Source organism: Colius striatus, chromosome W, assembly GCF_028858725.1.
Source record: "Colius striatus isolate bColStr4 chromosome W, bColStr4.1.hap1, whole genome shotgun sequence".
In the NCBI taxonomy this organism is placed as follows: Eukaryota; Metazoa; Chordata; class Aves; order Coliiformes; family Coliidae; genus Colius; species Colius striatus.
In genome coordinates, this window is record NC_084789.1 from 41775991 (window position 1) to 41790162 (window position 14172).

Consider the following 14172-nt stretch of genomic DNA (forward strand, 5'->3'; position numbering starts at 1 on the left):
TTGAGCCCCGAGGGGAAGCTGCACCCCCAGGGCTTTTCTTGAGGACATGGGTGCTGTGACAACACAGATCACCTGGAGTACAAGGTGCCCTGCTCTGCCCATGGGGGTCTGGGATGGTCTGGGACCCCAGAAGGGATCCTGATGACGTGAGATACTCGGGGCTCCCTGAGCACTGCCCCTTCCCCGGCCCATCTGTCTCCGCTGCGCCACCTGCTGGACACAGCGCCGCAGCACAGGCACCGGTGCGGCTGTGTCGCCGCCTGGCGGACACGGGAGAGATTGCAGCGGCGCGGCACCCGGCGCGGGGTGACGGGCACCGGCACAGTGAGGACGGGCACTGGCACAGTGAGCATTGGCACCGGGACAGGGCACCAGCACAGTGAACCTGAGGACCAGGGCAAAGCTCCAGGACATGGCACTGGCACAGGCAGCCTGGGCATCGCCACAGTGAGCATTAACACCTGACACTGGCACACTGAGCGTGGGCACCTGCACAAGGAACTGGCATAGCGTACCAGGACAGTGGGCCTGTGCACTGGGACAATGCTCCAGTGCACCACGATAGTGCCCAAGTGTACTGCAACAGTGCTCAAAGACAGTGGGCACTGCACCAGGACTCTGGGATAAGGCACTGGGGAGTGGGACTCTGCACTGGGACTCTGGGATAATGTGAGCAGGGCACTGGGCAGAACCATGGCCCCATGGCAGGGTCAGGGGATGCTGCATCTGGCAGAGATTACTATTAATTACATTCAATCCTTATTAATGGTGCCGGTAAGGTCGGGGCAGAACTGGGAGTCCTCAAGCCCCGAGGGGAAGCTGCACCCCCAGGGCTTTTCTTGAGGACATGTGTGATGTGACAACACAGATCACCTGGAGTACAAGGTGCCCTGGGGGTCTGGGATGGTCTGGGACCCCAGAAGGGATCCTGATGACGTGAGATACTCGGGGTTCCCTGAGCACTGCCCCTTCCCCGGCCCATCTGTCTCCGCTGCGCCACCTGCTGGACACAGCGCCGCAGCACAGGCACCGGTGCGGCTGTGTCGCCGCCTGGCGGACACGGGAGAGATTGCAGCGGCGCGGCACCCGGCGCGGGGTGACGGGCACCGGCACAGTGAGCATCGGCACCGAGCACCGGCACAGTGAGCACGGGCACTGGCACAGTGAGCATCGGCACCGGGCACTGGCACAATGAGCATTAACAGCAGGCACTGGCACAGTGACTATAGGCACCAGCCACCACGAACCAGAACAGTGATCCTGGACATCAGGACAGGGCACCAGGGCAGGGCACCAGCAAAGTGAACATGGGAACCAGGACAAAGTACCAGGACATGGCACTGGCACAGTCAGCCTGGGCATTGACATAGTGAGCATTGACACCTGACACTGGCACACTGAGCGTGGGCATCGTCATGAGACACTGGCATAGGGTACCAGGACAGCGAGCCTGTGTACTGGGACAATGCTCCAGTGCACCACGATAGTGCCCAAGTGTACTGCAACAGTGCTCAAAGACAGTGGACACTGCACTGGGATGCTGGGACAATGCACTGTGGAGTGGGACTCTGCACTGGGACTCTGGGACAATGTGAGCAGGGCACTAGGCAGGGCGATGGCCCCATGGCAGTCAGAGGATGCTGAATCTGGCAGAGCAGCTGGTTATTATTAATTACATTCAACCTTTATTAAAGATACAGGTAAGGCTGGGGCAGAATTGGGTGTCCTTGATCCCCGAGGGGAAGCTGCACCCCCAGGGCTTTTCTTGAGGACATGGGTGCTGTGACAACACGGGCCACCTGGAGTACAAAGTGCCCTGGGGGTCCGGGATGGTCTGGGACCCCAGAAGGGATCCTGATGACGTGAGATACTCGGGGTTCCCTGAGCACTGCCCCTTCCCCGGCCCATCTGTCTCCGCTGCGCCATCTGCTGGACACAGCGCCGCAGCACAGGCACCGGTGCGGCTGTGTCGCCGCCTGGCGGACACGGGAGAGATTGCAGCGGCGCGGCACCCGGCGCGGGGTGACGGGCACCGGCACAGTGAGCATCGGCACCGGGCACTGGCACAGTGAGTACGGGCACTGGCACAGTGAGCATTGGCATCGGGACAGGGCACCAGCACAGTGAACCTGAGGACCAGGGCAAAGCTCCAGGACATGGCACTGGCACAGGCAGCCTGGGCATCGCCACAGTGAGCATTAACACCTGACACTGGCACACTGAGCGTGGGCACCTGCACAAGGAACTGGCATAGCGTACCAGGACAGTGGGCCTGTGCACTGGGACAATGCTCCAGTGCACCACGATAGTGCCCAAGTGTACTGCAACAGTGCTCAAAGACAGTGGGCACTGCACCAGGACTCTGGGATAAGGCACTGGGGAGTGGGACTCTGCACTGGGACTCTGGGATAATGTGAGCAGGGCACTGGGCAGAACCATGGCCCCATGGCAGGGTCAGGGGATGCTGCATCTGGCAGAGATTACTATTAATTACATTCAATCCTTATTAATGGTGCCGGTAAGGTCGGGGCAGAACTGGGAGTCCTCGAGCCCCGAGGGGAAGCTGCACCCCCAGGGCTTTTCTTGAGGACATGGGTGCTGTGACAACACGGGCCACCTGGAGTACAAGGTGCCCTGGGGGTCCGGGATGGTCTGGGACCCCAGAAGGGATCCTGATGACGTGAGATACTCGGGGTTCCCTGAGCACTGCCCCTTCCCCGGCCCATCTGTCTCCGCTGCGCCACCTGCTGGACACAGCGCCGCAGCACAGGCACCGGTGCGGCTGTGTCGCCGCCTGGCGGACACGGGAGAGATTGCAGCGGCGCGGCACCCGGCGCGGGGTGACGGGCACCGGCACAGTGAGCATCGGCACCGGGCACCGGCACAGTGAGCACGGGCACTGGCACAGTGAGCATTGGTACCGAGCACTGGCACAGTGAGCACAGGCACTGGCACAGTGAGCATCGGCACTGGGCACTGACACAGTGAGCAGGGGCACTGGTACAGTGAGCATCGACACCAGGCACTGGCACTGTGAGCCTGGGCACCAGGACAGGGCACCAGCACAGTGAGCATCGACATCGAGCACCGGCACAGTGAGCACAGGCACTGGCACAGTGAGTTCGGGCACTGGCACAGTGAGCATTGGCATCGGGCACTGGCATAGTGAGCCTGGGCAGCAGGACAGGGCACGAGCACAGTGAGAATCGACACTGAGCACAGGGCATCGGAACAGTGAACACAGGCACTGGGCACCAGCACAGTCCACTTGGGCCCTGCGACAGGACACCAGTACAGTGGGCATTGGCATCAGACACTGGCACACTAAGTGTGGGCACCAGCATAGGGCACCAGGACAGGGCACCGGCACCCTGAGCATTGGCATCGGCACAGGGCACCAGGACAGTGAGCCTGTGTAGCCGGACAATGCTCCAGTGCACAAGGAGACTGCACCATTGCACAAGGATAGTGCACAAGTGTACTGCAGCAGTGCATATAGACAGTGGCCTGTGCAGGGGGACGCTGGGAGAGTGCATGGGGACAATTCACTTGGGAGTGGGATATTGCACTGGGGCACTGGGATAATGTGAGCAGGGCACTGGGCAGAACCATGGCCCCATGGCAGGGTCAGGGGATGCTGCATCTGGCAGAGATTACTATTAATTACATTCAACCCTTATTAAAGGTGTCGGTATGGTCGGGGCAGAATTGGGAGTCCTTGATCCCCGAGGGGAAGCTGCACTCCCAGGGCTTTTCTTGAGGACATGGGTGCTGTGACAACACAGATCACCTGGAGTACAAGGTGCCCTGGGGGTCCGGGGTGGTCTGGGACCCCAGAAGGGATCCTGATGACGTGAGATACTCGGGGTTCCCTGAGCACTGCCCCTTCCCCGGCCCATCTGTCTCCGCTGCGCCACCTGCTGGACACAGCGCCGCAGCACAGGCACCGGTGCGGCTGTGTCGCCGCCTGGCGGACACGGGAGAGATTGCAGCGGCGCGGCACCCGGCGCGGGGTGACGGGCACCGGCACAGTGAGCATCGGCACCGAGCACCGGCACAGTGAGCACGGGCACTGGCACAGTGAGCATCGGCACTGGGCACTGGCACAGTGAGCCCAGGCTCTGGCACAGTGAGCATCGGCATCGAGCACCAGCACAGTGAGCCTGGGCAGCAGGACACTGAGTGTGGGCTCTGGCCCGGGGCACTGGCACAGGGTACCAGGACAGTGAGCCTGTGCACCGGGACAATGCTCCAGTGCACCAGGATAGTGCAGAAGTGCACTGCAGCAGCTGGCATGAGATACTCTGGAGTTTCCTGAGCAGTGCCCAGAGCCCATTCTCACCCTGGTCTGGGTGCTAGGAGGGGGGTGCAAAGGAGCTTTCAGCCCCAGGCTGTGTTTCGGCATCACCCTGGGCTCTGCTTGTCCCTAATCCCACCTCCAAATCCCAAATGTAAGTGGGCGGACACCCCCTTCAGCCCCCTAATTGTCTCTTCTTCCCATCCTCCCAATTCCCAAACTGCCCTTAATCCCACCTCCAAATCCCAAATCCAAATGGGGAGACACTCCCCTCCAAGCCCCCTTCATCGTGTGTCCCCTGGGCAAACGTTTCCTGTCCAAATTCCAGAGCCAGCAAAAAACAAATGAGCAGCAGCAAAGCTTTTAAACCCTCCTGCCATTTGCAGGCTCTGACTCAGGATTTCTGCAGGGGACGGCGCCGGGGCTGTTTTTGCCGGGGCTGGGTTCGCCAGGGCTGGGTTCGCCGGGGCTCAGCCCATCGGGGCTCTGCTCTCCGGGGCTTTGGTGTCTGGTGCAGCTCCCAGCAAAGCCCCAGAGGCGAGTCTCGAGCGGTGATTCACAGGGGACACATGCTGTGCCATAAGCGGCCAGGAATGCGGTGTCACTTTGCCTTGAGCTCCTTCCAAACCGCTCCCGGGCGAGGGAAAAACAACGCCGCGGGGAGGGGGAAGGGGCAGCCGGGGTTCATTGTTCCCCGTGGGTTTTGCAGCCAAGGGGTTTGATCGTGCTTGTTTCACCAGGTCTGTGGTGAATCTGTGGCTGAATTCCGGGCAATGCAGCCCCCAGGGGAGTGGGGCTGGCCCAGAGCTCGGGGCTGGAGTTGCAGGGGCATTTTTGGGGTGTCTGTGGCTGCTTTTCCTCCCATTTTCTGCTTTTCTTTCTTGTTTTTTTTTTCCTAAATAAAGTAAATCTATTTTGAGGCTCCTGGAGGGGTCAAAGCCTTGATCCAAACAATGGGGGCCATTGCCATGGGCTGAGCTGGCCCTGGAGAAAAGTCCCTGTGTCCCCATGTCCCCAAAGAACTCGGGAACAGCTGCACTCCCCCAAAACACAGCCAAGGGGTTGCCCAGGTGTGGCCCCAGCTGGCCAGATGTTTCATGCTTCACCCTGACGTGAAGCACCTAGACACGGACGCAGGGTGCCCAGATGTTGCTGCAGGATACCCAGAGATCACCCGAGTGCCCAGATGTTTGTTACACCAGAGTGCCCGGTCCCAGTGCAGACCAGACCCCGGCGCAGCCCCGTCACCAGCGGCAGCCCCTGCTCGTCCCGGGACTGCACAAACGGTTAACACCGCCGGGGCTGAAATGTGGCTCCTCCCGGTACCTCCCCGTGCCCAGCCCCGGACCAGCTCCGTCCCCCGTCCTCTGCCACCGCCCAGAGCGCTGCACCAGCCGGGAGCGCCGGCGGTACCGCAGGGACTGGGAACACCGAGGGTACCCGGCATACAGGGGCACCGGCCCTGCACCATGATCTGCGGCAGGAGGGCTCGTCCCGCCGCCGAGCAGCCCCACGCCCCGTCCGACGGCTCCGGTGGCCCCTGCCGACCCGGCAGAGCCCTGAGGAAAATGGGTGAGTCCTGGGGCCGGTCCCGCTGTGGGGAGAACGGAGGAGGCGGGCAGAAGCTCCGGGGATGCCAGTGGGAGTCCTCAGAGGGGGTCTCCTTGTCTGGGAGGGTCCCTGATGTGTATGGAGCCCCCCTTGGCAGGGCTCCCGTGCCTCGGAGGGGTCCCCGGGATAGCCAAGATGCCCACACTGGGAAATGTCCCCACGGCCGGGAGGGTCCCCATGGCACAGTGTCCCTCGGGGGGACGGAGACACCCATGGCAGGAGAGCAGCTGCACAGGGTGCCCGTGGGCTGCACGTCCCCAGGCCTGACGGAGGACGAGGACGTGCAGCGGATGCTACGGGGCTCCCCTCTCCTCAAGATCAAGTCGCGGGGGGGTCCCCGGGAGCGGCTGTTCCGGCTGCAGGAGGACGGGGCCACTGTCTGCTGCGAGCGGCACCTCGGGCGTGCGCGGCCCCGGCAGAGCTGTGAGTGCCGGGACCCTTCCCGGGGCCTCGGGGACCCTGCACCCCTACCCAGAGCTCAGACCCCAACCTGAGACCCAGACCCTCATCCCAACGCCCAAACCCCGGGCTGTGACCCGAGACCCACACCACCAGCTGGGCCCTCACCTGGGAACCTGATCCCGACCCAGGACACAGATCCCTACTCAAGATCTGAATCCCCACCCAGAACTTGGCTTCCACCTTGCTCCCAGACCCCCATCCAGGACCAAATCCCCCTTCTGAGACCCCAACCCAGGACCTGAACTCCCAGGTGTGAACCAGACCCCCTGAGTTCCAGACCTCAGCCTGGGACACAGACCCTTCCCAGTCCAGGTCCCAGACCCCCATCCAGGACCTCAATCTGGGATCAGAGATCCTGAGCCTGACCCAAGATGTGAATCCCAGTGCAAAACACAGCCCCCCACTCAGGAATCAGACCCCAATCCATTGCCTCCAGTGCCCCCAGTGCCTCCCAGTGCCCCCCAGGCTGAGAGCTCAGTGCCCGCAGCCTTCCCCATCCGCTCTGAGACCAGCACAAGGTCCCATCCCCACCCCGGCCACACTCTGTCCCCGCTCCCTGGCGTCACTTGTCTCTTTCCCCGCCTGGTCCGGGCCGGGTGCCCGGCACTGGCCCCGCTCCAAGGCGGCTCCATCCCCCGGCAGGTCCCGGCCCCACGGGGGGACAGTGGCCACAGCTCCCGTCCCGCCTGGGACGAGCCCGTTCAGCCCCGCTGTGGCTGAGCCCTGCTCCCCTGGGGATGCCCCTGGGTGGGGGAGGTGCAGAGAGACCCCCGTCCGTGCCCGACACCGACGTGTCCCCGCAGTCTCGGTGACGCACATCGCGGGGGTGCGCGAGGGGCACCAGTCGGAGGGGCTGCGCCGGCACGGAGCCGCCTTCCCTGCGCGCTGCTGCTTCACCCTCGTCTTCAAGGGCAGGCGCAAGAACCTGGACCTGGCGGCCCGCGGCGAGGAGGATGCCCGGCACTGGGTGCAGGGGCTCACCAAGCTGATGGGGCGGCTGCAGGCCATGAGCCAGGCGGAGAAGCTGGACCAGTATCCTTCCTGGGGGCTCTAGGGGGTGGGAGCCGGGCTGGGGGGCGCAGGGGGGTGAAGCCGGGTGGTTTCCTTACCCTGGCACAGCTGGATCCACGGGGTCCTGCAGCGGGCAGACAGGAACAGGGACAACAAGATGTCGTTCCGGGAGGTGAAGAGCATGCTGAGGATGATCAACATCGACATGGACGACGTCTACGCCTACAAGCTGTTCAAGGTACCCACCCCGAGCTCCACTGTCTCCGGCAGGAAACGCTGACAACTCTGCCTCCCCTCCTCTGCCTCCCCTCCTCTGCCTCCCCAGGCGCAGAGAACTGTCAGGCTCATCACACCCAAAGCCCTTACCTGTATTTGTGCCCACCCCAAGCAGTCGGGTCCCATCTTCATCCCAGGGGGGTGACATTTTGTCCCAAGGTCCCTTTCCGCCTGGGGAAACTGAGGCACGGCGCTCTGCCCCGCTCCATCCCAGAGCGGAGGGCCAGAGGGCTGTGGGGAGGGCAGAAGGGACAGGTCCCGCAGCGCCCGGGCAGGGGACGGTGCCCAAGGTGGGGCTGCTGTGCCCGCAGGAGTGCGACCGCTCCGGCGACGAGCGGCTGGAGGGCCGGGAGCTGGAGCGGTTCTGCCGGCGGCTGCTGCGGCGCCCGGAGCTGGAGGAGCTGTTCGCGCAGTACTCGGGCGAGGACCGTGTGCTGTCGGCCGAGGAGCTGCGGGATTTCCTGCGGGAGCAGGGCGAGGACGCCAGCCTGCGCCAGGCCCGCGCCCTCATCCGCGCGCACGAGCTCAACCACACAGGTAGGGCTGAGCACGGGGGTGCTGGGCTGGGTGCTGCTGGAGCCCAGGGGTCATGGGTGGCGTGGGATGGGGCTCTGCTTGGTGGTGTCACATTCCCTCCCCCAGGCTGGCATGGGGGCCCCTACGGTTTGGGTGGGAATGTTGGTGTCACTCAGGGGCTGCAGTTGCAGGTCTGGGATGGGCACAGCACTGCTGGGACACGGGGGACGTGCAGGTGGGACAGCCTCGGGGCTGCACCCCCTGCCACACGCTGCTGCCATGTCCCACAGCCCGGCAGCAGGACCTGATGACGCTCGACGGCTTCATGATGTACCTGCTGTCGGCCGCCGGTGACATCTTCAACCAGGAGCACGCCAAGGTGCACCAGGACATGAGCCAGCCCCTGTGCCACTACTTCATCTCCTCCTCCCACAACACCTACCTGACCCGCCACCAGATCGGCGGCACCAGCAGCACCGAGGCCTACGCCAGGTGGGTGGCGGGGGGGATGCGGTGCGGCGGGACAGCGCCGGGGACTCATCCTGCGCCCGTCACCCCGCGCCGGGTGCCGCGCCGCTGCAATCTCTCCCGTGTCCGCCAGGCGGCGACACAGCCGCACCGGTGCCTGTGCTGCGGCGCTGTGTCCAGCAGGTGGCGCAGCGGAGACAGATGGGCCGGGGAAGGGGCAGTGCTCAGGGAACCCCGAGTATCTCCCGTCATCAGGATCCCTTCTGGGGTCCCAGACCACCCCGGACCCCCAGGGCAACTTGTACTCCAGGTGGCCCGTGTTGTCACAGCACCCATGTCCTCAAGAAAAGCCCTGGGGGTGCAGCTTCCCCTCGGGGCTCGAGGACTCCCAATTCTGCCCCGATCTTACCAGCACCTTTAATACATTTGGAATGTAATTAATAGTAACCAGCTGCTCTGCCAGATGCAGCATCCTCTGACCCTGCCATGGGGCCATGGCCCTGCCCAGTGCTCTGCTCGCATTGTCCCAGAGTCCCAGTGCAGAGTCCCACTCCCCAGTGCATTGTCCCCAGTGCCTTGTCCCAGTGTCCTGGTGCAGTGGCCACTGTCTTTGGGCACTGCTGCAACACATTTGTGCACTATCCTGGTGCACAGGCTCATTGTCCCGGTGCCGTGCCAATGCTCATGCTCAATGTGCCGGTGCCCTGTCCTGGTACCCATGCCCACTGTGCTGGTGCCCTGTCCCTGTGCCCTGTCCCAGTGCCCTGTCCCAGTGCCCACACTCACTGTGCTGGTGCCCAGGCTCACTGTGCTGGTGCAGGGCGCTGATGGCTGGCTGCCGCTGTGTGGAGCTGGACTGCTGGGAGGGCTCCGACGGGGAGCCCGTCGTGTACCACGGCCACACGCTCACCTCCAAGATCCTGTTCCGCGACGTCATCCAGAGCATCCGCGACTATGCCTTCAAGGTGCTGAGCGCCGGGTGCTGAGTGCTGGGTGCTGTGAGCGGGGTGCTGAGTGTGGGGTGCTGAGTGTGGGGTGCTGAGTGCCGGGTGCTGTGAGTGGGGTGCTGAGTGTCGGGTGCTGAGTGCTGGGTGCTGTGAGTGGGGTGCTGAGTGTCGGGTGCTGAGTGCTGGGTGCTGTGAGTGGGGTGCTGAGTGCCGGGTGCTGAGTGCTGTGAGTGGGGTGCTGAGTGTGGGGTGCTGAGTGTCGGGTGCTGAGTGCTGGGTGCTGTGAGTGGGGTGCTGAGCGCCGGGTGCTGAGTGCTGGGTGCTGTGAGTGGGGTGCTGAGTGCCGGGTGCTGAGTGCTGGGTGCTGTGAGTGGGGTGCTGAGTGTGGGGTGCTGAGTGTCGGGTGCTGAGTGCTGGGTGCTGTGAGTGGGGTGCTGAGCGCCGGGTGCTGAGTGCTGGGTGCTGTGAGTGGGGTGCTGAGCGCCGGGTGCTGAGTGCTGGGTGCTGTGAGTGGGGTGCTGAGTGCCGGGTGCTGAGTGCTGGGTGCTGTGAGTGGGGTGCTGAGTGTGGGGTGCTGAGTGTCGGGTGCTGAGTGCTGGGTGCTGTGAGTGGGGTGCTGAGCGCCGGGTGCTGAGTGCTGGGTGCTGTGAGTGGGGTGCTGAGCGCCGGGTGCTGAGTGCTGGGTGCTGTGAGTGGGGTGCTGAGTGCCGGGTGCTGAGTGCTGGGTGCTGTGAGTGGGGTGCTGAGTGCCGGGTGGAGTGCTGGGTGCTGTGAGTGGGGTGCTGAGCGCCGGGTGCTCAGTGCCGCCTGTCCCCACCCCAGCAATCGCCGTACCCCGTGATCCTGTCCCTGGAGAACCACTGTGGGCTGCAGCAGCAGGCTGCCATGGCCTGGCACCTGAGGGCCATCCTGGGGGACATGCTGGTGACACAGCTGCTGCAGGGGCAGGACCCCCAGCGCCTGCCGTCCCCGGAGGTGAGGACACCCCCCTCCCACCCACCCCCTGCAGCCCCCTGAGCCCTCAGCCTGGCCCTTCCTCCCGCAGCAGCTGAAGGGGAAGGTTCTGGTGAAAGGCAAGAAGCTGCCAGAGCCGTGGCATGAGCACAGAGGTGTCACCTCCCCTCCGGACCCCGAGGAGGAGGAAGATGATGATGAGGAGGAGGAAGAGGAGAAGCTGCAGGAGAGAAGCAGGAGGCAGGTAAGGGGCTGTCAGGGCTGTGGTAATGGGGCATCCCAGGGCTGCTGCTGGGGGTCATGGGGTGCTGGGGTACCAGGCGTTCTGTGGGACCAGGGGTTCTGGGGGACCAGGGGATGCTGGAGGTCCAGGGGATGCTGGGGGACTGGGGGGCTGGGGGACCAGGGGGTCCCAGCAGCACACCACACCTCCAGTGCTGCCCTGCTCTCTCCTCTCCAAGTCACTGCAGGAGGTGGAAGCCCTGCAGCTGTGTCTGACCTCAGCAAGGGCGGGTGGGCTGGGGATGCGCTGCGAGGGGCTGGGGAGCTGCTGCGAGGGGCTGTCCCAGGCTGGGACACCCCTCGCCCCGGTGCTCGGGGGTCCCACAGCCAGTGGCTCCCACAGGCCAGGGCCGCGGCGCCGGTGGCCCCGGAGCTGTCGGCACTGGTGGTGTATTGCCGGGCCGTGCCCTTCCCCGGGCTGGCGCAGGCCCTGCACCGGCCACAGCCCTGGGAGCTGTCGTCCTTCAGCGAGAGGAAGGCGCGGAAGCTCATCAAGGAGGAGGGTGAGGGCCACGGGCCGGGGATGGGGCAGGAGGGGCTCCGGCACCGGGGTGGCTTTGTGGGGCAGGGGCACGCTGGTCGCCGTTAGGCTGCTCCAGTCTCATGGACCGGGGTCTGGTGGTGGGACCAGAGGCCAAGGTGAGGGTCACGGGTCCAGGATCAGGGTCTGGGGTCAGGGTTTGGGATGTGGCATCATTTGGGATGTGGCTGAGATGAAGATCTGGGTCAGGGTCCAGGGACTGAGGTCTGGGGTTTGGGTTCAGGGGTCAAGGTCAGGATGTGAGGTCAGGGTCCAGGGCTCAGACGCAGGGTCTGAGGTCTGGGGTCAGAGATGCAGGGCTGGGGGCTGAGCCCCCCGGTCCCCCCAGGCCCGGCGCTGGTGCAGTACAACGCCCGGCAGCTCAGCCGCGTCTACCCGCTGGGGCTGAAGATGAACTCCGCCAACTACAACCCCCAGGAGATGTGGAACGCCGGCTGCCAGCTGGGTGAGCCCCCCCCGAGATGCCCCCCCCCGTCCCCCTGGAACCCCCCCTGACCCTGACACCCCCCGTGCCCGCAGTGGCCCTCAACTTCCAGACGCCGGGCTACGAGATGGACCTGAACGCCGGGCGCTTCCTGGGCAACGGCGGCTGTGGCTACGTGCTGAAGCCCCCCTGTCTGCGCAGCCCCCCCGGGGAGGGCTCCCGCTGCCTGGCTCTGCATGTCAGGGTGAGCCCAGCCCCTCCCCGGCCCTGATGGGTGCCACCCATCGCACTCCCAGGCCACCTCCGACCCTTCTCCCAGGTGCCACCGACCCGACCAGGTGCCGCTCAGGTCCCCTCTGGGTGCCCCCAGCCCCCTGTACAGACAGGCGCCACTCGCACCCCTTCTCCCGGGTGTCACCAACCCCACGCTCACCGGGGTGCCATCAGCCTCCCTGCTCCTGGGGACACTCCTGACCCTGTGTCCAGCCGTGTGCCACCCAGGTCCCTCCTCCTGGGTGACACCAACCCCAAGCCCAGCCGGTATCGGCCGTGTGCCCTCCCTGAGGTGCCCCGTGGTGCCCTGTGCCCGCAGGTGATCACGGCACAGCAGCTGCCCAAGCTGAACTGGGACAAGGGCAGCTCCATCGTGGATCCCTTCGTGCGGGTGGAGGTTCACGGCGTCCCAGGCGACTGCAGCAAGCGCCAGACCCGCCACAAGACCAACAACGGTCAGTGCCTGCAGGGCCAGGGTGCCATGGGGCACCACGGGGCACCACAGGGCACCACAGAGCACCAAGGGGCACTACAGGGCACCACAGAGCACCACAGAGCACCAAGGGGCACTACGGGGCACCAGAGAGCACCAAAGAGCACCAAGGGGCACTACAGGGCACCACAGAGCACCACAGAGCACCAAGGGGCATCTGGTCCCCAGGGCATCCAGTCCCTGGGACACACCAGGGCATCCAGGTCTTTGGGACGTCCCAGAGCACCCTGATCCCCCACTATACTCCAGCACAGCCCCAGTATCATCCCCATTCTCCCAGTCCGATCCCCATCCTTCCCCAGTGCCCCCGTACCCCAGTGCAGGACGGTGGCTAAGCCAGGACAGGGGTGAGCACAGTGAATGCTGTGCTGGTGCCCAGGCCGGGCTGGCAGGCGGCTGTGGCGGCCGTGCCAGCCCCGTGCCGGTGCCACAGGCTTCAACCCGCGCTGGGAGGAGACGCTGAGCTTCCAGCTGCGCGTGCCCGAGCTCGCCCTGGTGCGCTTTGTGGTGGAGGACTACGACAGCACCTCCTGCAACGACTTCGTGGGGCAGTTCACGCTGCCCCTGGCCAGCATGCGGCAAGGTGGGTGGCTGCCCAGCCCCCCGTGCCCGGCCTGGCAGGGGACTCCCCCAGGCGCTGAGCAGCCTCTGTCCCCAGGGTACCGCCACATCCACCTGCTCTCCAAGGACGGCACGTCCCTGGCGCCCGCCACGCTCTTCGTGCACATCCGATGCAAGAGCCTCTGAGGTCCCCGTGGGAGGGGCGTGCTGTGCGTCCCTGTCCCCGCTCCTCACCCGGCTCTGCTGACAGTGGCGCAACTTGGGGGCCCCGGGGGCTGGGGTCCCCTCCCTGGCCAGCAGTGCCAGCCCAGCCGCTGCCCCCCTGCCTTGCTGTGACCCCCAGGGCACTGGGATGGGGTGGTGGGGCCACTGAAAGCCCAGCACAGCCCCAGGGAAGGGGGGAGATGGGTGACAGCAACCCCCAAATGTCAGCAGGCCCCGGGGCTGCCAGGACACACCACGAGGTCCCCGAGGGACCCTCCACCAAGTGCCCCAGATCCCCCACCCTGCTGCAGCCCCGGTGCCAGTCACACATTCACACCCCGGTGTCCAACCAGCCAATAAAGGGTTTATTTCAGCAGAGCCTGGCCTGGTGTCCCTGTCACCTCCTGGGGCCTGGGAGGGGGGAAAAGGGCTGAGCCCTCCTCAGGACACAGCACTGCCTGGGGAGCTGCCAAGCACCCGAGGGTGCTGCACCCAAAGGGGCTGGGGGGCTCGTGGGAGCAGGGGGAGGGGACAGTACCCCATCCAGGACAGAGGAGGGGACAGAGTGGTCCATGCACAGGGCATAAGGACTCTGAGCAGGGGGGGTGTGATGGAGCTGCTGGGGGGTCAGGACGGGCTCCTGCTCCTCCCCAAGGCCCCGCAGATCAAAGCCAGGGGTGGGGAGAGGTTGTGGGGTGTGAGTGGGGCACAGGGGGTGGCCTTGGCCTGAGAGAAGCCTCAGGGAGGCTTTTGCACCTCTGAGCAATCTAGCGGACAGTTCCCAACCTGGCAGGAGGCCATGTGCTGCCTGGGCACCTCTGTCCCCAGCACAGCTCCATGGGATGGATGTCT

At 65.0% G+C, this 14172-nt stretch overlaps 1 protein-coding gene across 3 annotated transcripts; it reads left to right on the forward strand.

Annotated features, from left to right (window-relative positions):
- The first annotated feature begins 5703 nt into the window (after window positions 1-5703).
- On the forward strand, window positions 5704-13696 carry LOC133628679 (1-phosphatidylinositol 4,5-bisphosphate phosphodiesterase delta-3-like). 3 transcript variants are annotated; one of them, XM_062017116.1, is made up of 15 exons: window positions 5704-5869; window positions 6170-6331; window positions 7174-7402; window positions 7490-7619; window positions 7969-8194; window positions 8464-8665; window positions 9462-9606; window positions 10411-10563; window positions 10634-10786; window positions 11168-11327; window positions 11655-11810; window positions 11885-12033; window positions 12382-12517; window positions 12989-13138; window positions 13214-13696. In XM_062017116.1, the coding sequence occupies exons 1-15, from the start codon at window positions 5767-5769 to the stop codon at window positions 13300-13302; spliced, it is 2343 nt and encodes a 780-aa protein (XP_061873100.1). In that variant the 5' UTR covers window positions 5704-5766; the 3' UTR covers window positions 13303-13696. The 3 variants fall into 3 exon arrangements, with proteins under 3 accessions (XP_061873100.1, XP_061873102.1, XP_061873101.1); XM_062017118.1 differs by having other exon boundaries at window positions 11694-11810; XM_062017117.1 differs by having other exon boundaries at window positions 10637-10786.
- Window positions 13697-14172: the final 476 nt, after the last annotated feature.